The 21,885-nt window shown below is 35.2% G+C and overlaps 1 protein-coding gene across 5 annotated transcripts in view; it reads right to left on the reverse strand.

Moving 5' to 3' along the window:
* The window catches only part of TXK (TXK tyrosine kinase), a 79,773-nt gene that overhangs the window by 42,735 nt on the left and 15,153 nt on the right, over positions 1-21,885 (reverse strand). For all 5 annotated transcript variants that reach the window (XM_037829753.1, XM_037829749.1, XM_037829750.1 and 2 more), the window contains 4 exons: positions 18,729-18,794; positions 12,873-12,927; positions 4,878-4,957; positions 3,833-3,960 (listed from right to left, as the gene is read on the reverse strand). In XM_037829753.1, coding sequence (XP_037685681.1) covers positions 3,833-3,960; positions 4,878-4,957; positions 12,873-12,927; positions 18,729-18,794 — 329 coding nt within the window. The remainder of the gene's footprint in view (positions 1-3,832; positions 3,961-4,877; positions 4,958-12,872; positions 12,928-18,728; positions 18,795-21,885) is intronic.

Here is a 21,885-nt window from a genome sequence, read left to right on the forward strand (position 1 = left end):
CTAGAATCCAAAGACAAATAAGCCAAGGACTCTGGACACAGGGAATTCCGGCTCAGTGGGGGAAGACAGGCTGAGAGAGACAATTCCATGTAAACAGAGTAAGTCCTGTGCTGGGACAACACCCAGGGTTATGAGACACAGAAAAAGAACACCTACCACATTGTTGGAATCAAAGGATATCTTCTGGGAGGAACTGACAATGGAGGTGAATCTGACAAATGAAATTAACCCATGAGAAGAAATGATGAAGGAAACTCTAAGAAAAGGTAACAAGATGAACTGATACTTAGAGGTATGCAAAAGGATGGTGGGTACTTGAGCAAAAAGTGAGAAGTAGGGAAAGGCTAGAAATTACACTGGAAAAGTAGGTAGTATGCTAGTTTGAGATGGGCCTTGGAAGTCATGCATTACCTCTTCCTGCAGGGGAGAGGTAGCCACTGAGAGGTCCTAAATAAGGGAGTGACATGGTCAGATTTAGATTTCTGATAGATCACTCCAACACTAATATAAAGGATGGACTGAGGGAAAGTCAACCTTGGAGACAAGGAGACCAGTTAAGAGACTACTGCAGTTGTCCAGGTGAGTAATGATTAGGGCAGCTCTAGTAGGAAGGGAGAGGACCTATAGGAAACATATTTAGGAAATGAAATTAATTGCACGTGGTAATTAATTGGAAGTTAGGTGCTAAGGAGAATGAGAGCATCTATTGTGACTGCTGTGTTTCCAGCCCATGTAATTGGCTGCATGATGCTACCATTATTGGAGATAGACAACAGAAAGAGGAGTCGATTTTGCGGGAGAGCGATGGTAGAAGATGAAGAGTTCCATTTCATCGTTGGAGTTCAGGGCCTGTAGGATTGCAAGTGCCTGCTGTGTCTACCAGGCAGAAGAATTTTAAAAGGGGAAATGCCAAGGTTGAGAAGAGAAGTAGCCAAGAATGGATCTCTGAGGAACACCAATGTTTAAAGGAAGTGAAGAAGTTAGGACTCATTGGGAAGACTCATAAAAAATCATCTGAGAGTTAGAGGAGAATCAAGAAAGGGTGATGTCAACATATCTAGAGAACAGAGTTCAGGGAGTGAAATTGTCAATTGTAGCAGAGAGAACATGGAAATACGTGGAGCAGAAAGCACCACTGTAGGTGTTGATAAAGGAGTCATTGGTAAAGTAAGGAGTGGTGGAGGCAGAAGCAGACTACAGAGGGTAAAGAAGCAAAAGGAAGTGGAGACAGTGGATGGGAACACACTTTTCCCAAAGCATGACTTAAAGAACAGTGTCTAAAGGAAGAAGGGATCAAGGGAGGCTTTTGTTTTTGTTTCTAGGTTAAGAAAGTCTTAAGTATGTTTACAAGCTGACTAGAGACACTTAGAAGAAATGGCAAGGCTGAAGATACAGGAGAGAAAGGAATGGTGAATGCAGTGTGGTCCCTGAGAGAGGAGTGGGTGGGAGCAAGAGCCTGGAGGGAACGGGGTGAGAGTAAGAGTGCAAGGAAGCGTGGGGGGTTGGTGGTGAGGCAGCTCATGCCAAGAGCCTTCAATTCTCTCAGTCAAGAAGGTGGCTAAGCAGTTTGCTGATAGGAAGTGGGTAATATTGGAAACTGGATCCTGAAGAGAATGGGGAACGTTTGAACCAGTCAATACAGAGCACAGAAAAGGATATTTACCATTGACTCCGAATACCTAGCTAAGGTCGGAGCCCTCATCTAGCTGGGCCTCTACAACATGCTCCAAATGAAGAACATAAAAAGTAATTTCCTTTAGACCCCAACACTTTCCTCTAACTTTCAAGTCTTATTTGCCATATATTTTCATACTGTGAATTACTACCAAATGGTTAGTGATATTCCATCACTCGGACAGAAGGCTGTCACTATCTGCACTGTCCTTACTTCTGGTACAATTACCAAGAGCTAAATTGACCAACCAAAAAGTAAAGAGGATTGTAGTGGGTTCCAGTTTACAGCCTCTTTTAATACTGGCCCTTCCAAATTTCCCCCACTGACATGATTTGCCTCTTTCTGGCAAGACACAGTAGAGTGCAGACACTGGAGCCAGCCAGCCAGTGGATTCAAATCTCAGCATAGCTTATTTGTCAACTGTGTGGCCGGGAGTCATTTACTTCATAACTCTGAGCCTCAGTTTCTTCATCTGTAAGCGGGAGATAACAACAGCACCTACCTCACAGAATTGCTCTGAAGACTAAATAAATAAATACACACAAAAGCACCAGAACAAGGTCTGGCCCAAATAAGTTTTCAATAAATATCAGCTACTTCTGGGTCCCATGCCTTTTCTCTTAACACCCTTCTTTCTTGTTTTCTTATTTCTTTTCTACCTTCTTTTCTCTTCTAATAAAGAGAAGTCATGGTTATAAATTTTCAACACCAGTTTTTCATTTATTCTTTTGGAATATTTACTCTGATCCAGTTTTTTATTTTAATTTTAAAAATTATCTTCATGGTATTTTATATATTATAAGAAAAATCTGCATTGATCATAATAAAAAAAGTCAAACCCTAAGGCAATCTATAAAGTAGGAAATGAAAGCCTTCCTCACCTCTAGTCTCATTCCCTGAGGTGAAAGTTAACAGTTGATAGTCTATGATAATCTGTTCAGCATAAAAATTCTTACCTTAAATATATACGTAGGATTTTTTCATAAACATGGAATGATACTCTATAAATATACTGCTCTGCACTTTTTTTCACATAACAACTTATCACTAACATCTTTTCATGTCAGCACATCCTGATCTACCTCATTATTTTTTTAACCTCACTCACCAGAGTGTTTACACTGTTTCTTAAGATTTGTCTTTGAAGCAAGAAAAAAGAGCAGTGTGAAGGGGAAAACTTAGAACTGGTCTCTGATTTGGAGAGTTTCTATCTCTAGCCACAACCATGTCCTCCCTGGCCCCACCCAGTGACTTTCTAATCAAACTCCCTCTAACCGACTGGAATATCCAAATGGACTCAACCCAGGAGTGGATTAAAAGTTCCTTGGATTTATTCCTGATATTTAGAATGAGTGCAATGGAAAAGTGGCCATTTTCCAAAAGAGATTTTTTTTTTGTCAACACAATTCTGCACGAGAGAAATCTAAAAGAAACCACACTGCATGACAAGCAGTCAAAACAATACAAAAAGTCATAGTGGGTTCCAAATTCTGTAATGCTGAGGTAAGAAGAGTCCCCGTGGGCTCAAAGGGTCTAGGGTGAGAGCTGAAAGCCAGCGATGTGATTGTTACTGTGGTGGAACTATATCTTTCCACATATGATAGGTTTGCACAAGTACAAATTATTACCAAGGACAGCTGAAGAAGGGAGTTAAATATGCCTCTGGTATATTTAGGCCAATTAATAACTATGAAAAGCTGTGTCCTATGTGGCTTTTTCTGTTATTCCAACAAGGGGGAATACAGAATGAGAGATTAAAGGATAATTTTCTATCGCAATTATCTCAAGTGGAAAAGATTTATGAGGGCAAAGAGAAAGAAGTCCCATTATTTAGGGCATTTGAAATTCTATTATACTTAGCCCTTTGCAAATTGCCAGAACAAATGTGTAATGACCCTATGGCCTTTTGCTTCTCCGCCATCTAGCATTTTTCTAACAGGGAATAAATGTAAGAAATTGACCTTCCTCTTCCCTCCTGACTAGAGAAACAGAGAAGCATCAATAAGAAGGGGGATTGAACAGAACACAAGTTGTATTTCAGGCTCTTAAACCATTTCTACAGGGAGACGTGCTTCTGTTGACCATCTTGACATCAAAGACACATTGCCGAGCAGGCCCTTGCCTGCTTGTCTCTCCAGCCTAAAGTTCCTGACTTACCCGCAGCATTGTGCTGGTGATACAGGATCAGTTCAGGGATTGATTGAAAGAGGTGTCTTTCAGCCACGTAGTACTGTCCTGACTCGTTACTTTTGATCTGATAATGTTTGATGGTAGCCTGGATACTTCTACAATCAATAAAATGTGAATTACTACACAAACAATGGATCACTGAGGAACTAGGTCAACATTAAGCAACACAACTCCACCTCCAGAACTCTCAGCCTAGCAACACTGCACACTGAAGCATGGATTCATTAAATTATAGATGTTTCACTATCTGGAACATTCCTCAACTATCTTATTGGGGCCTCACATTCAAACATAACCTCAGCCAGAGTTGTCCAGGTGACAAATCCAGTGTCAAAAAAAAATGGAGCTCATAATGAACACTTAAAAGTATTTATTTTTTCACAAATACTGGTTAAATGAATGAACAAATGCAGTGTAAGGAAAATCAATATAGGGTGCATCAATGAGCAGGTTACTGAAATGGGCAACTGGGGCTCAATCCTTCCAGGAAACTTTGAGGGACTGTATGGAACATAACTCAGACAATTTTCCTGCTCTAGCACAAAGAAACTGAAGTGCTTATCCACCAAATCCCATTCCTCATTGATTGCTCCTAGGATGTTAACTCTCAGGAACTTACAGCCTAGCCATGGGACCCACAAGTTCCCATAGCCAGAGAACATCCTCAGGAAGAGAGATACAGAAAGCTTTCTGAGTACAAGAGAACTGTCTGCAGGTAAACGCCCAGGAACACTGAGGGGTCTGGGGAAAGAACCAACAGCATCGGCTACAACTCATGTAACCTTCTCATTTGATGGATGAGAAAAGGGAGGAAAAGAGAGGATAAGTAATTTATCCAATGTCAAGAGTCTCTTAGGGATAGAACTTGAACCAGTTAATTGTCCTAACTTCCAAGCCAGCAATCTTTTTCTTATGCTAGACTCTCACTTATGTTCTCTATATAACAGTGTCTCTGGCATAGACTGCCCCAGTAATTGTTATTTCTCAAGTAACCAAAATCACAATTACTTACCTTCTAGCTCTTACAAACACGGAAATTGTATAGAGTCCTAAATGTCTTGAATCTCTGACAATAAATGCACCTTCTTTAGACTGCAAAACAATTCATTCACTGTATAAGTTTATTGCTTCTCAGAAAAATAAACCTACATCTCAGTAATAAAAAACAAAGCTATATTCACTTGCTATAAAATAATGAGATTGTTTTTACAAGCACACACAATCTTATCTCCCTTACAGGTTTATAAGTCATACCTCTAAAATAAAATATAATTGGGACAAGGCTATTTAAGATCCTGTCCCTAATTTTCCTGAGAAAATATCTGTGTTTGACAACTTTGTACCCCATCATTGGTTATTTTTGTTATATTGATTAGGATAATAGATTTTAAAAATAGCTGAGGAATAGAAAAAACTCTGGAACAGATGGACAGGACTGTACTTTGGGAGAAAGGAAACAACACGGTAGGTTGGGAGAGAGGGGGAATACCTAGAAAGGCAGGGAGTGGGAAGAGGCCAGAGACCATGAGAAGAAGGGAGAGAGAATAGATTTGGGGGAAGTCTGGAGAGAAGAGCAAGGAGAGCCACTTTAGTTGCTGTGGGAGTGTGGGAGTTACAAAAAGAGAAATGACAGGAGAAAAAGCATTATATCAAGTTTATTTTATGTTATGAATTGGATCCCCTTTAACAGTCTTTGGGAGACTCCAAAAAAATTTTTTTAATTAATTTATTTTTAATTGTGGTAACATATATATAATATAAAAAAATCATTTCAACCACTTTAAGTGGACAATTCTTTGACATTAAATACATTTGACAATACTTTGTAACTTTCATCACTATCTATTTCCAGACTATTTTCATCATCCTAAAGCTTTTGAATTGCTTTTCAATTTGTCCTGAACATTGAACTGTTTGGTTTGGTTTGTTTGCTTGATACTGAAAAAAGTTTCAGCTTTTCTGAGTTTGCTTGCAATTTTGAAGAGGAAAGACATCTCAAAGTCCTGTCAAGCCCAAGAAAGTTTACATTTATGAAGTGCTGGTAAGTTGCCTGGACCTGCACGACCCAAAGGGCCTGGTTTGACCCTCAGGGTGAACGTTAACACATTAGTCAGTCTTCTACTTCTCAAGGCTTCCAGAAATTTACCAAGATATAAGCTTCATTTCCTGGTCAAATTTTTTTTTAACCAAGGAATCACTTATAGTCATTTGAAATGATAAAAATCAAACTTTTATTTAATTTTTACAGTGTACAAGGCATTGTGCTACTTACTGTAGGGGACACACGATAACAAAGCATTTTTAACAAAGTTGTCGATATGGATATTAATATGTATTAAATATATACATAATTATAATGTATGTAATATATAATATGTATAGAATAAAGTTGTATATTTAGTGATCTCCTCTAATAAAGTGCCAAAGCAGAAAGAGTGCAAACATTTCCTGACCATAAAGTAATAAAACTAGGGATTAATAATGAGCTCCAAATAAAAAGCCCCTACCAAATAAAAAGCCCCTACCACCTGTAAAATTTTAAAGTCTCTTTTATCTAACTTAAATAATTCAAGTAAAAATGCAAAATATCTAAAAAATGATATAATTTACCATATGAATAGATCTGAGGAGGAAAAAAATCACGACTGTCTCCATAGATGCTGAAAAGCATTTGACAACATTCAACTTCTAGCATCAATTTTTTAAAATTCTCAATAAAATAGGAATAGATGTGCATTTTCTTCACATAATAGCACTTATTTACTTCAGTCCCAAGTCCATGTGAAAATCATTCCAACTAAAGTCAGCAAGAAACACCCTTTGTCAGCTCTAGTATTTAACAGTGTTCGGGAGATACTGGCCAATACAATTAAATGAGAGGCAAAAATTAGAAGTACTATAATTAAAATTGTAAAAGAGGAATTGAAATCAACATTGTCAACCACTGGTAACACCTAAGAGAAACAACTGAAAAAATTACTACAAAAAAATGTCAGAATTCACCCAAATTGCCAGCTACGAAATTAATGCACAGAAATCAATAAGCAAAAACAGGATATCCCCATTTATAATAGCAACAAAAAAGATTAAAATACCAAAAAATAAATTTAAAAATGACTGTGCAAGAACTATATGAAGAAAACTTTAAAATGTTCTTAAAGAATACAAAAGCTTTTGCTTTTCTCTTTCAGTTCTTCAATCCAACTAATAAAACTTATTTTGAGTGAAGTAGGGAACTAATTTTAATTTTCTCTATATAAGCAATCAATATATGGATCCCAGAAAAAAAACGTTCCCCAAACTGCACTGATTTTTAATGTCTGAATGATTTTCCCTAAATTAATCAGTAAACTAATTCAACCAAAAGGAAATTCTTTTAAACTAGGAAAAGTGATTCTGATGTTCATATGGAGCTCCCCTTCCCCCCACAAAAAAGCCCAATATCCAGAATGTTTCTCAAAAAGAAGAGAATGAGGGAGGCTAGACACACCAGATTAAGCCTCAGTATTTAAAACAGTATAGTAGTAGTATATGAATACACAGGCCGAGCAATGAAACTGAGTAGAAAGACCACAATTGATACAATATATAGGGGAATTTTGTTCATGATAAAAGTGGCATTTCAAATCAATGCATCAAAGATGGACATTTGATAACCATCTAGAAAAAACAAAGTCAGATCAATACCTACCTTCTTACATCAGGAAAAATTACAATGGGATCAAAGATCAAAATGTAAAAATTAAAATCACTAATCAAGAAACATGGGTTTGTTTGTTTGTTTTTTAAATAACCTTAGAGTAGGGAAGGCAAGTCTAACCTGATACAAACCTTACAATTTGTTTGATAAATTCAAACATAAGTCTCAAATATTATTCATAGCATAAAACCAAAAGTAGCCATAAGACAATCAAAAACTTGGCAAAAAATATTGCCACATTTCACAGAGGGCTAATTTCCTTAATATACTTAAATAAGTCCTACAAATTGTGAGAAAAAACAACACAAATCTAATAGAAATTTATGGAAAGATTATTACCAGACAGTTCACAGAAGAGGAAATACAAACATACGTTTAGCATATAACAGGATACTTAACCTTCCCAGAGTAAGAGAAACGCAAATTAAATGCACACTGAGCTGAGATTCCAGAGAACAAAGATCTCTGGAATGTTTCAAAAAACACTGTGCTGGAAAGGATGTAGGAAAATGGGCAGTCTCTTACATTTCTGGTAGGCATATAAATTGATACAGTTCCTATAGAGAGCATTTTAATATCTATCAAAATTAGAAATAAACATTCCCTTTGGCCCATCATTTCTGCCTTTGGGGATTTATCCTACAAATATATTCACATAAATGGGAAAAGATGTGTGTACATGTTATTTACAGCAACAAAGAGAATACGAGTGCTTTAGTAGCAAAAGAATTTATACTATTGAAAATTTAATAATTTCAATACATTGTGATACATACAAACTGAGGAATACTATGCAGCTATAAAATGAATGAGGATACTTTTTGGGTACTGATATGGAAAGATTCCCAATATACATTAAATGAAAAAAGAAATGTGCAGAAGAGTCTATATAATACGCCTCCATTTGTTCGAAAACAACAACAAAAGAAAATATATTTGTATTTGCTTGTGTATACATTAAATATTTCTGAGTGAACACAAAATAAATTAATCATAGCAATTTGTCTATGGGAAGGAAAACTGGGTTACTTGGGGACAAGGATGCAAGAGAATTTCAAAAACCTTTCAATTTTTGAACCATATGAACATACTATTTAAATATTAGGTAAAAAAAATTATAAGATATTGCGATGAGCAGCAGTAAGAAGGAACGAGCTTGTGAAACATATGACAACATGGATGAACCTTGAATACGTAATAATGAGTGAAAAAAGCCAGACACAAAAAGAGAGAGATTGTATGTTTCCACTAATGTGAAGTCTGTGAAAAACGTAAAATAAATATTTTATATTGTAGAATGTAGGGGACCTAGAGATAGACAGCAACTAGTGAAGGGGGAACAATAATTTAATAAGAACAGATAAGCTACTGAGGGTAATCTCAATGCTGTGGGAATGCTCAGGAATGATTATGGTTTGCAAACTTTCTTGGGTATGGGAGGATCATGTTGGAAGCACTGTAGTTATTTTACATTATTTGTTTTTCTTATTCCTTTGTTTTGTTAGGGTTTTGTTAATTTTCTTGGGGTATGGTAAGGACATGTTCAAAGCAATACAGTTATTTTAGGTTGTTTTTCTTATTCTTTTGTTTTGTTTTGTTTGAATTGGTTTTTTTAAATTTTTTTGATAAAGTAAAAAAAAGCTATTGCATTAAAAAAATTAGCTTCAATGTAGTTATTTTAGGTTATTTGGTTTTTCTTATGCCTTTGATTACGGTTTGCTAATTTTCTTGGGATATGGTAAGAACATGTTGGAAGCAATGTAGTTATTTTAGATTCTTTGTTTTTCTTATTACTTTGCTTGGATATGGTTTATTAATTTTCTTGGGGTATGGTAGGAACATGTTGGAAGCAAAGTAGTTATTTTAGGTTATTCATTTTCCTTAATCTTTTGCTTTGTTTTGTTTGAAATGTTGTGGGATTTTTTTGTTGTTTGTTTTAATTTTTCAATAAAGTTAAAAATTTTTAAAAAAAGATACTGCAATGAGTAACTTATACATATATTTGAAAACAAATATGAAATAGGCAATCCTCCAGCTAAATATGAATTATTGAACTTGTCTCAAAAAGAAAAGCAAATTAAATCAGTTGTCAATGTCTACCTATTTAAAAAACAGCAGATCCAGACTCTTAGAGAAAGATACCTAACCTTCAAAGAACTAATAATTCCTATCCAATATAAACTATTCCACCACAGTGAAAAGGGTAGAACACCCAACTCATTTTATAATTCTAGTATAACCTTTATACCAAAACCAGACAGAGAGAATGGAAAATTACAAGCCAGACTCTCTTGTGAACATAATAGCATAAATTCTAAGTAAAATATTAGGAAACCAAATCCCGCAATATATTTGTAAATGACTCATGAACAAACAGGGTTGAACCCAGGTATATTTTTAAAATAAAAAATAGAAAATACATAAATTAGAAAAATATATTTTTAAGATATATAAGAAAATATGTGTGTATTTTTTCATTACATACACGTACATATACACACACCACACACATCCCTGGAGATAAATCTAACAAAGGACATCCATGAAAAAAACTATTAAACTTTATTAATGGACATAAAAGAAGGTCTAAAGAAAATGAGATACATACCATACAGATGGAAAAATTCGATCATAACCTAATTTCTCTCCAAATTAAAATATGATACCAATGAAACTTCTATCAAAATGCCAACTGAGTTTTTGTGGATTTTTCACAAACTGATCCAGAAAATATATGGTAGATTAAAGAGCCATGAATATCCAGAAAATTTTGAGGTAGAATAAGGAGAGGAGGACTTACCCTACTAGCTGTGAGGATACAGTTCCTATTTCTAGCAATTAAAAATAGTGAGTTGTGGGCTTAAGAATAGACATACTCTGTAAAAGCAGAATAATAAAACCTCAAAATAGACCCACAAATAAAAGGGAACAGAAGAGACATTATAAATCAATAGGAAATATGGACTATTAATAAATGGCTCTGGGATCAATAAATTATTCAAACACCGTAATTAAAACTAGATCCTTATCACATATATACATGAACATGTGCACAAATGTGCACATATACACACACTTTTCAGGCAGAATAAACACCTAGATGTGAAAAGCAAATTTAAAAAAATAAATAAATGAAAATATAAAATACCTTTATGACCTAAAGATAGAGAAGACTGCCTCATACTAAACAAAACACATTAAGTCATAAAGAAATATATCGAGAAATTCAATTATGTTATTTTTTAAATGTGTGAAAAAAGAAAACAGGATAAAGTAGTTTTAAAGCCACAAACTGGAAGAACACATAACTTACAAAAGAGTGATACAGATAATATTCTTTAAAAATACATATTAATAAGTTAAAAGGGCAAACACTCTATACAGAAATAAGCAAAAGATTTTAATAGGTGTGTCACAGAAGAGGAACCCCAAGTGGCCAAAGATACATGAAAAGATGTTCAATCTCATTGGTAATCAAGAAAATCCATGTACACACACACACACACACACACACTCACAACTTCACAAACAATGAATTGGGGGAAAAATTGTGAAACTACCAACTGTTGGCAAGAACGTAGGGAACTAGTTGATCTCATTCCCTGTAAGAGTGTAAATTAGTACACTAATTTTGAATCATGATTTGGAAATATCTAATAATGTTTAGTATTCACATACTCTGTGACCAAATAATTTCACTTCTGGATAGTAACCTAAAGAAACTCTCACACTTGTATGCAAGATGACATTTACAAGGACGGTTGTTGCGGCACTGTTTGAAATAGCAACAGGTTAGAAACAATTTGAATGTTTATCAATAGTGAAATAGATACATTTGCTATACTTACACAATGAAATACCTCACAGCAGTTAAAATAATGTATTTGATCTATATGTACTTACATAGATGGAGTTTAGAAACGTTTAATAAAAAATCAAGATATATGATCCCTTTTATGTAAAAATTAAAACACATAAAACAACAGTATAGATTATTCATGGGCATACATATGGACATATATGAAAAAAGTATAAACACATGAACAAAATGGAAACACACCCTTCTAATCATTATTGTATCCGGGAAGTGGGAGAGGATGAAAAAAACCAGGGGATAGGCTCCAACTGTCTTGCAATGTTTTATTTCTTTAAAAAAATGCAAGAGTCAAATTTTATTATCTGTTAATCTGGGCTGTGGGCATGTGGGAATTTGTTATACAAGTCCATGTTCCTGGTCTCTGTAGGGAGATCAGACCCTCCCCTTATTGTGGCATCCTTTCAGATGCAGAAAACCTGATGCAAAACCTGCTCAGCCCAGTGATTTGGGGGATGCTCCCTGTGACCAACTTGCTTACTACGCACCTCCCTCTGGACTCTCCTCTGTTCAGCCTGACTGTCATTACATCTTATTTCTCCATGTTGGACCAACTAGTATTTCACAGAAGCCCACATGCTATTGCCATGCCAGGGAGATACCACATTTTGCCTGCCATATTCAATATCTTCCAAGCAGGTGCAGCCAGGCCTGTCCTCCCAGCTCCATCCCCCCTACCACCTGAGGATGGGTCCCTGTCCCCTGTCCCTTGCTGTGAGATGGGCCTTCCCTGTGTCCTGAGCCATTACCAACATTGGATTTTTAGTTACTGAACTGATTCATTCTCATTCACACTTTTAGATTTCCTCAATACCCTACAGCAGTGCATAATGACACACATACCTCTTATCTAGTTTCTAGTTCTGACTCTACACTGAACCACAGTTAATATTTACCGTCACTTGGAAATTTAAACCATTTGCAGTTTTGTTTTGTTTTGACTTAAATGAGCCATTTTGATCTGACGTTGAGATTTTGTCTACCTTCCTCTTCCCCTTTATTCTTAGCCAAAGAACAAAGAAAGGGAAGCGCTATGTTATTTTATATGTTTGTGGTGTTAATGAGCTTTAGCTAAGCGCATGAGGATAGAGTGTTTATTTGACTACCTTGTGAACTTTATAAAGGAACATCAAATATAGACTCTACGAGCAAAATGCACTTTGGAATGAACAAAGGAGTCTCAGGACATTGGAAGTGAAATCAGAACCACATTTCTGAAATTATGATGAAAGTCTATGGAAAACATTATTTGCTACAAAGACACCTGATTTACAACTTTTCAGAAATGCGTAATAGAGAAGAAGTTGTAATAACATTTTAGAACTAAAAAGAACAGGAAGTAATAAAACTTTTGTTTGGTTAAAATCTTTGAAATATACCTCCTGCAGAAATTTTGAAACTATTCAGATTTATTCATGAACAAACTGAATTACCTCTTGTTTCAATAGACGTTCTGCCTGATTTCTGGTAATGTTTCTATGGTACCATCTGTAAAGTGAGAAAAATGAATTTTAAATTTTATCTTCTTTTTTTTCACATAAAAAGGCTATATTTCCTTCATTTTAAGAGCATACTCCAGAACTGACTAGAAAGTTAAGTGGCTTTTTAAAATTCCTACAAACAATAATACATTATTATTTGTAAATTAGTTTAACAGCTTTATTAATTCCAATTAATATCTAATTTGTTCTTTCACATCTCAGTTCAACTTTCTAACTCACACAAAGTAAATAATTTTGAATGATTTAATTTCCAGTAAATTGCCACAAAAGATATATGGTTGAGAAGCCATCATTTTCAGCAATTGCTTTACAGAGCTTTGATGATTAACTAAAAAAATACCCACATCTCTTTTATTTTTTTTTTCCTCTCAGGAATTTCGTGTTTGTTTGCTTTTGCTTTTATATGTGCTATGTTAAATTTCATAAAATGAAAACTCATTGTAACTTATTTGACTTTCCTAAATATGCTAACTCATAGTAGAGTTAGTAATTTAATAGAGCAAATGAAACAACCAGTTCATGATCCTGCCCCCCAAACCCTCTCCTACTTCATCTCTCTCATCACTCTCCCTCAATCACTAAGTTCCAGCCACACCAGGAGATTTAACTTCCTCAAATTCACCAAACCCTTTCGTGCTTCAGATCATGCTGCTTCCTCTGTCTGAAACATGTCACTTAATACTTCTAGAATGTCGGAACTATAAACACTAAACATAATTAAGAAATATTTTAATTTAAACATATAGATAAACATTTAAACTTATTGATATGACTATACCTAGTCCATAAGAGCAAATGCACATGACAGAGGAAAAAGTGGTAGGATAAAGAGAAAAAATAAAAATTGAAAATCCTTCATTTCATAACAAGATTTTTTTAAAAGGGGTTGATTTAATATGACCAGAAATACGGTTTTCACGGACAGTGGAAGGAAGAATGCATATGCAACCATGCATTGAATAACAATGGGAGAGCCAGGTGGTGATTAAATGGAACTCTTATCCCTGACTTTGAGGGTGGAACTAACTACCTGCATTGTTCCACCCATCTCATCCTGTGGGCTTCTCCTAATCTCCTGTAGTGGAAAGCGGCCACTAAATTACTATGGTCAGGTATTAAAATACTCATATCCTCAAACTGAAAATGAACTTTAAAAAAATCAGAACAGGGACTGATTATAGGTGATTTAGATAAAGTAATTTGAGTATTCATCATTAGTGGTAACAAGAGCAACTGTGGCATTAGACTATGAACCATCACTCAGTACTTTTTAATGAATATTCATATTGGAGAGGGAATTTCCAGATGAGTCTGAGATCTCTTGCTGTAGAAAGGAGAAGAAAGTCTTTCAAAATAGATGGGGCAGTGCTAAAGACACAGGGGACCAATTTAATGGGGCTCCCACTCCCTAGTGATGCTCAAAAAGAGAACAGCTAACTTAAATTGTATTTTTTAAAGTACTGCTTTTCACTTGGTATCATGTTGTTGCTACATTTGTTGTTTTGTGTTCATTGATTACAGTGATAAATAAATAAATATGTTAATTTTATTTAAATATAAATTTTTAAAATGCATTCAGCAGGGATGTTAGTAGAATGACTACAAAGTAACAGTAACCAAAGAAACAGAAGTATGTGATGGATAAATTCAGTATCCATGGGATGACCTTTAAAATAATGCAGAATTCCATCAGCAGGAAAGAGATTGGGTGAATACAACTTAGGGGAGTTTGGGGAAGTGGTATTTCAGAGTTTCATCTTTTTAAATCAGATTGGTAAAAGTTAGAAGAGTTTAAAAAAAAAAATCGGTAAAGCTGTCACTCTTATGCCCCGGCAACTCTGACTGCAAAACTAATACTAAATGAAAAATGAAAATACAGAGTTGGGAGGGACTTCCATTGACATTAAAAAAAGAAAACAAACAAAACAAAACAAACCCAGCACATCAGCTGTGGATGAGTAGAAATATCCTCTATATATGTAAGTCTCAGGTCCAAATCTTAGATTTCTGATCAGTAAGTAACAGTATTGCAGTCTTGAATTTTTAACCTAGAAAGCCCACTGCACCTTATCAGGTGGCTTTCTAATCCCCAAGAAGATTAAGGATTTAGGGTAGAGATACTGAGATCAATCAAACTCAGATCATGAACACTTCTGCAAAGTTCGGAATACTCATGTGTCTGGTATTTAATGTATCTATAATTTTAAAAGAATCTGCTATATTAGACTTTTTTATTCTGATTTTAAGTGCATCATTGATTTTAAACTTCTTATTTGAAGGGAATTTGACTAATTTAAAAAATAATATTAGAACATTTAATAAAATTTGATTTACCTCATTTATAAGTTTAATTTATTAGATTTTCAGGATTGTTTAAGGACTTAAGAAGGAGCTGCTAACAACTGTAAAATTTGCTGCCAGGTATTTGAAGTTCCTAAAAAGAAAATTGAATTTATGCAGTTTATTCATGCAAGTTAAATGTTTTGGGAAATTTAATTAACTGAGTTTATAAATAGGACTTATTATTTAGGATGTTTAATATGTTGAGTTTGAATTAAAGTGATTGTTCTTATTTTAATAGATTTATAAATAGTATATCAAGATTTACAACTTGAATTGGAAGCTTAATCAACACCAGTTTTTTGCATTGTAATGTTGATTATTTGGGTATTAATTTAAAACCAACATAGCCATAAATACTTCTATATTTATTTTAGACAGTGGAAGGAAGAATGCATATGCAACCATGCATTGAATAACAATGTGGGAGAGCCAGGCCTGAGACATAAAAAGCCCATGTTGATGCACAATTCCTTCCACCGTTGACCCCTAGCTAATTCCTACCACCTTCTGGCCTCAAATCACTTCCTCAGAAAGGTCTTCCCCAACCGGCCACCTCCCATCTAAATTACCTCCCCTTCCCTATTGTTTTCTCCCACAGTATTATATACTATTCTTTCAGAACACCACAATTTAGAGTTATCTATTTGTGAATTGGGGTTTGTTTAATGTCTGTTTCCCCATGAAATTTTCTAAGTTCCATGAAAGCCTGGATTGATTACTTCTATCTATTCCATGTTGTATCTTCAGGACTGTGGTAGTTTGAAGCTGTTATGCACCCCAGAAAGGCCACATTCTTCTAACCCATTCCTGTGGGTACAGACCTAGTGCAGGTAGGACCTTTTGATTAGGTTATTTCAGTTAAGATATAACCCACCTCATTCAAGGTGGGTGATAATCCTCTTTCTGAAGTCCTTTATAAGAGGATAAATCATATACAAAATCAGAGAGATGAAATTAAAAGAAGTTTGTAGAGAAACACCCAGAGAAGTTTAGAGGAAAGCCCCAGAGAAGCTAAGAGAGGACCCACAGAAATCAAAGAGGAAGCCACTGAAGCCAGAAGCTGAAGCAAAAAAACCTGGGAGAGAAGGACCAGCAGACGTCATCATGTGCCTGGCTCTCTTACAGAGGAGTCCAAGCTGGCCGATATCTGACCTTCAAAGAAGGTATTGTCCTGTTGATGCCTTAATTTGGACATTTTCACAGCCTTTGAACTGTAAACTTGTAAGCTAATAAATCCCCCTTGTAAAAGCCAACCCATTTCTTGTATATTGCATTCTGGCAGCTTTACCAAACTGAAACAAGCACCTTGCACAATTAATGTCTGCTACATCATCAGCATGTAATAAAAACAGAAGAACAAATGAAGTGAATCTGGGGGCTGAAATAACTATGGGATTTAGTAAACCTGTACTAATAGGCAAGGTGGCCCACACTGTAAATATCTTTCCTATCAATTTCACAGTTCAAGGAAATAAAAATAATTGCTAGAATGTATTGAGCAATTACTATGTACTAGGTGAGATAGGTATAATTGTCCTCATTTTCCAGATAATTCTGCATTTTAGAGACATTAAGTAACTCAGCCCAGAACCACAATTGGTGGTGGTACCAGGGTTTGAACCCAGTTTCCTCTGATGTCTAAGCCCACACTACAGTACTTCAACATAGGACAATAGTTCCGTACAGTGATTAGAACAGTAACTGGTACGCTGGTTAGTGATCAATAAATGTTAGTGATTAATAATGATAATTACTATATCTGTATTTCAATAAGCCAGTTTTTTAAAAAGAACAGCCATAAAATTAAAACTTAGTCTTCCCCTACTTGGAGTCATTAAAGAGGATGACTTTTAGAAAGATGCATAATCAAGGCCCAATGAAATGAAATGGCTGTTCTAACCCCAAAGTGCTATAATTCAAAATGATCCTGTACCTACAGTATGAACAAATTGTTATAGCCAGAGTCCAAAGCTAGGTAAATGTCTAGACAGGAAAAGCAGTGAGCAAATTAATTAACAATGCAAGGAAAAAAAAAGTAACATGATGGTTAGTGTGCATCCATTCACTAACAAGAACTGTTAGTGAATACTAGATACTTGGACATATGATTACTTAAATCTCCAGGAAAATCCACATTGGGCTACTGATATGGGAAAAAAAAGGCTTCTTTTTCTAATTTTTCTTCCATACAAAATCTCCCCTGACCTGCCCTTCAAAGGGACCCATTTTTGTTAGGCAGCTTTAGCTAGGGTTGGAGGGGAGACCCCCATGGGGCATGCTTGAGTAGCAGGACAGGGCTGTAGAACAGTTTTCTAAGGAAGGTGGTTCAGTCATCTGAGGGCTTTGTTTTCCTGAGTGGATAACAGAATCAACAGTCAATAGAGGGACATGACCAGCTGAGGAAGGGAGGAGAGAAGAGGGAGGAGCCAGACCCTTCGATGGAGCTGAGGAGTGAAATTTGGGAGAAAGACCAGAAATATCTGATGGAGAAGTCTGAGAAAGTTATGTAGCTATGTCATGTGCCACATGGTCTTCTCCTTCTTCCTTCTAATAAAGTCTACATTACTCACCAATGCTTTTGGGATTGGATTTGGTTGGGGGAGATGTGATGATGTGCAAAGACTGACCTCCAGGTGGGCTTAAAGCAGTAGCCAAAGGGGCTCTGTCTCATTCGGCTTACATTTGCTGTTTCTCCGGGAAGCCCGTCATAAAGCCTTACTTCACATCACCTACCACCCCCTACTAGAAGCATATGTTAATCACAAAGCAAGTTCTTAATGGGAGGTAGGAGGGGGGATCCCTTACCACATGCTCAAACTGCAAACTTGAATTTATAAAAGACATAGAACTAGCCCCAGCTTTGTCATTCTTTACCTATAAATTAATCTCCCAATCTTAGTTTCTTATCTGCAGATTGAGGGGCTGGATAAGTGATAGCTAAGATCTTCTCCATCTTCCAAATCATAACTGTAATAAAAATAGATTTCTGAGCAGAACTCTAGTGAACATGCTACAGGCTCTTCCAAATCGCAGCATTAGCCTGGTTCTCATCTTGAGCTATTTTTAAAACATGTCAAAACATAGGCCAAAATACGTACTAAGCTCAAATTACTACTTATTGAATATTTAATTCCATTTTTAAAATAGTTAATTTTCTACTTAGTGCATATATAGTAGAACAACTGTCAAATAAGTGTTTGTTTTCACTCTGTCCCTGTTTTTTAAAAAAAGTAACCATGCAAAACAAAACAAAAGTAAGTTTAAGAAAAAGAAGTTTCTGAATCAACCATGATAAGGATCAAAGATCTCTTCATTGCTAAAGCCGACAAATGTGTTACTTTCTTTTCCTTTTATGACTCCAAAACAGTATCTAAACTTATAGGCTGCCAAAATGTACCTGACTTTCAGAGATTAACCATGGGGCATATTTTGGAGGAGACTTACTCATATATTTCTAAATTGGTTGGTTTGTTTTCAGTCACGTAGTTGCTTGGGATTAAGCCTTCATTCCTACAACAAAAGACAAAGCAAAAATTAAAATGCTTGGTACATCTGTGGCATTATTGTGGCAACAATCCTTTTAAAATCTCAAGGACATTGGGGGAAATTGAATTCATTTTACTGATTAAATTGTTTAAAGAAGAAAAAAACAGGTTTTTATTTCAACATACAACAAAAATGTCTGTATGCTAATACTAAATAAGATCCTGACTTTACAAGGCAAGTAGCTTAAAATATTTTATGCCCCAAAATCTTTTCAAAGAGGAAAGGGGCACTTAAGTGATCATTGGGACATCATAGTAACTGGGTTAAAAACACAGCTATTAAAAAATATACTGATTTCATTCTTTTTCATTGCTGCAAAGTATTGTATAGTATTGCTATTCCAGTTTGTTTAGCCATGCCCCTAATACAGCAATACTCACAAACAGGAACTCACAAACAGTCATTTTTGTACACAAGTAAGAATATTTCTCCAAGGTAGATACCAAGCTGTGGAATTACTGGGTCCCCAAATATGTGCATCTTTCAGTAGATACAGCAAATTGTCCTGAAAGGAGGATGTACCAATTTACACACCCATCAGCAGAGTAGGGATTTCTCTTCACCAACATTTTAAATTATGAAAAGATTGCCAAAACATATTGTTGACAAATGAAAGACAAATAAAAGTTGCAGAACAATTCATGAAGTATAAGATTTAGGTAAATTAAATCCACAAAAAATACCATATATTTTGATATGTATATGTAAGTGTATTGATAATGGTTACTTTTGGGAAAGAGATTGGTTTTGGGGGTAATAGCAAATCAGAACTTTGGCATTATTTATAATGTTGGCTTGTTATTTTAAAACTATATTCACTTATTAACTGTGAAATTAAAAATTAATACAGTTTTTTTTTTAAAGTCTGTGTCATACCAATAGCCACCTGCAGGAGTGGCTAATTACACAGTCCTGAACTTAGCAATGCTGCTTTTCCCACTGAAAAGCCTCCATTACATATTAAATTAAAAACTCTTAAGGATGGCCAAATTATTAGGGAAATGTAATTAAAGGAAGAGGTATGAATTTAGATACTTATACTTTATTTCAGATTAACAACAAACAACTTTTTAGTATTCTAAGTATGTCCCATGCAATATTTTTCTTTTATCTAATAAACAAATGCAGATGCAATTAATTAAATATATTAATTAAATAATTCAAATTTAACTGGGTGCCCTGCATTTTTATTTGTTAAGTCTGGCAACCCTAGCCTAAACTATATCTCTATGATCAGTAGTAAATAAATACACACTGCTAGCAGCCGATCACTAATTCAATCATCTTGGCAAATATCGGAGATCAACCCCAGCATTCTCTCACAGGGAGCTCAGATACTCCCCGGAATTCTTCTCAGCCTAAGATTCCAATCAGACACTAATAATCCATTACCCTCGCATCTAGGGTCTTTTTTCTTTCCAATTTAATTCAGCAACTACAGCAATGTCTGCCTCCATTACTAGTCATTGTAGAAATATGAAAAGGAAAAAGACACTGATTCTGCTTTTGCTGAGGAGCCTAAGAAAAATGCTCAAATAAAGAAATTACAAATCAGAGTAAGAGCCTAGATGGTAGGAATTATTCTTCCCATTTTGCAAATAAAGAAACTAAAACTCAGGAGGATAAGTGACTTGCCCAAAGACACACAATAGCAAGTGGTGGTGCCAGTTCTGAGATTCTGACTAAAATCACTGTGCTGTAATGTGGATACTGATGGAGATGTGTGAGGACAGGTTTTATGTCATGCACAGGGAAGAGTTAGAAACCAGGAGAATATTAGCCACTAAACAGAATCTTTGTTATGCTTTGAAGTCTGTAGAGGATAAAATAATAGGAATTTTGATAGGTCTTGCATTGAATCTGTGGATCACTGTGGGTAGTACAGACATCTTAATAATATTGTCTTACAGATTCAACACAATACCTATCAAAATCCTAGCAGACTATTTTACAGAAATGGAAAAGCTGATCCTGGAATTCATATGGAATTGCAAGGGGTCCCAAATAGCCAAATCAATATTACAAAGGAAGAACCAAGTTGGAGATATCATACTTCCTGATTTCAAAACTTACTACAAGCCCACAACAATCAAAACAGTGTGGTTCTAGGATAAAGACAGGCATATTGACCAATGAGATAGAATTGAGAGTTAAGAAATAAACTCATACATCTACAGCCAACTGAGTTTGGACAAGGGTGCCAAGGTATATTAACTGGGAAAGAACAGTTTCTTCACAAATAGTGTTGGGAAAACTGGATATTCATTTGCAGAAAAAAAAAAATGAAGTTAAAACTTTAACTCACAGCAGATATATATAATTAACTATAAATGAATCAAAGACCTAAACATAAGAGCTAAAAACATAAAACTCCTACAAGAAATCAAAGGGGGGAACCTTGATTTACCTTGGATTTGGTAGTGATTTCCTAGATACAAACCAAAAGCACATGCAACCAAAGAAAAATAGTTTAAACGGACTTCTTCAAAATTTAAAATTTTTGTCTATTTGAGGGCACTATCAAGTAAGTGAAAAGACAATCTATAGAATGGGAGAAATTAATGCTAACCATATATCCAATAAGGGTTTTTTACAGAACTGCTATAACTCCACATCAAAAAGACAGCCTGATTAAAAAACAGGGAAAGGACTTGAAAAGACATTTCTCCAAAGAGTATATACAAATGGCTAATAAGCATCAACACTTTTTGTCATCAGGGAAATGCAAATTAAAACCACAATGAGATTCCACTTCATATCCAGTAGGATGGCTATTAATTAAAAAAAAAAAACGTGAAAATAAGGAGTGTTGGCAAGGATAAGGAGAAATAGGCACATTATGCATTGCTGGTGGCACTGTAAAATGATGTATCTTGGCAGAAAGTTGAAATTAGAATTACCACATAATCTGGCAATCTCACTTCTTGATAAATACCCAAAAGAACTGAAATCAAGGAACCAGTGCTTATAGCGGCATTATTCACAATAGCCAAAAGTTGGAAGTAAATGCCCATCAATAGCTGAATGGATAAACAAATTATGGCATATTCACAGA

Source organism: Choloepus didactylus, chromosome 3, assembly GCF_015220235.1.
Source record: "Choloepus didactylus isolate mChoDid1 chromosome 3, mChoDid1.pri, whole genome shotgun sequence".
Taxonomy (NCBI): Eukaryota; Metazoa; Chordata; class Mammalia; order Pilosa; family Megalonychidae; genus Choloepus; species Choloepus didactylus.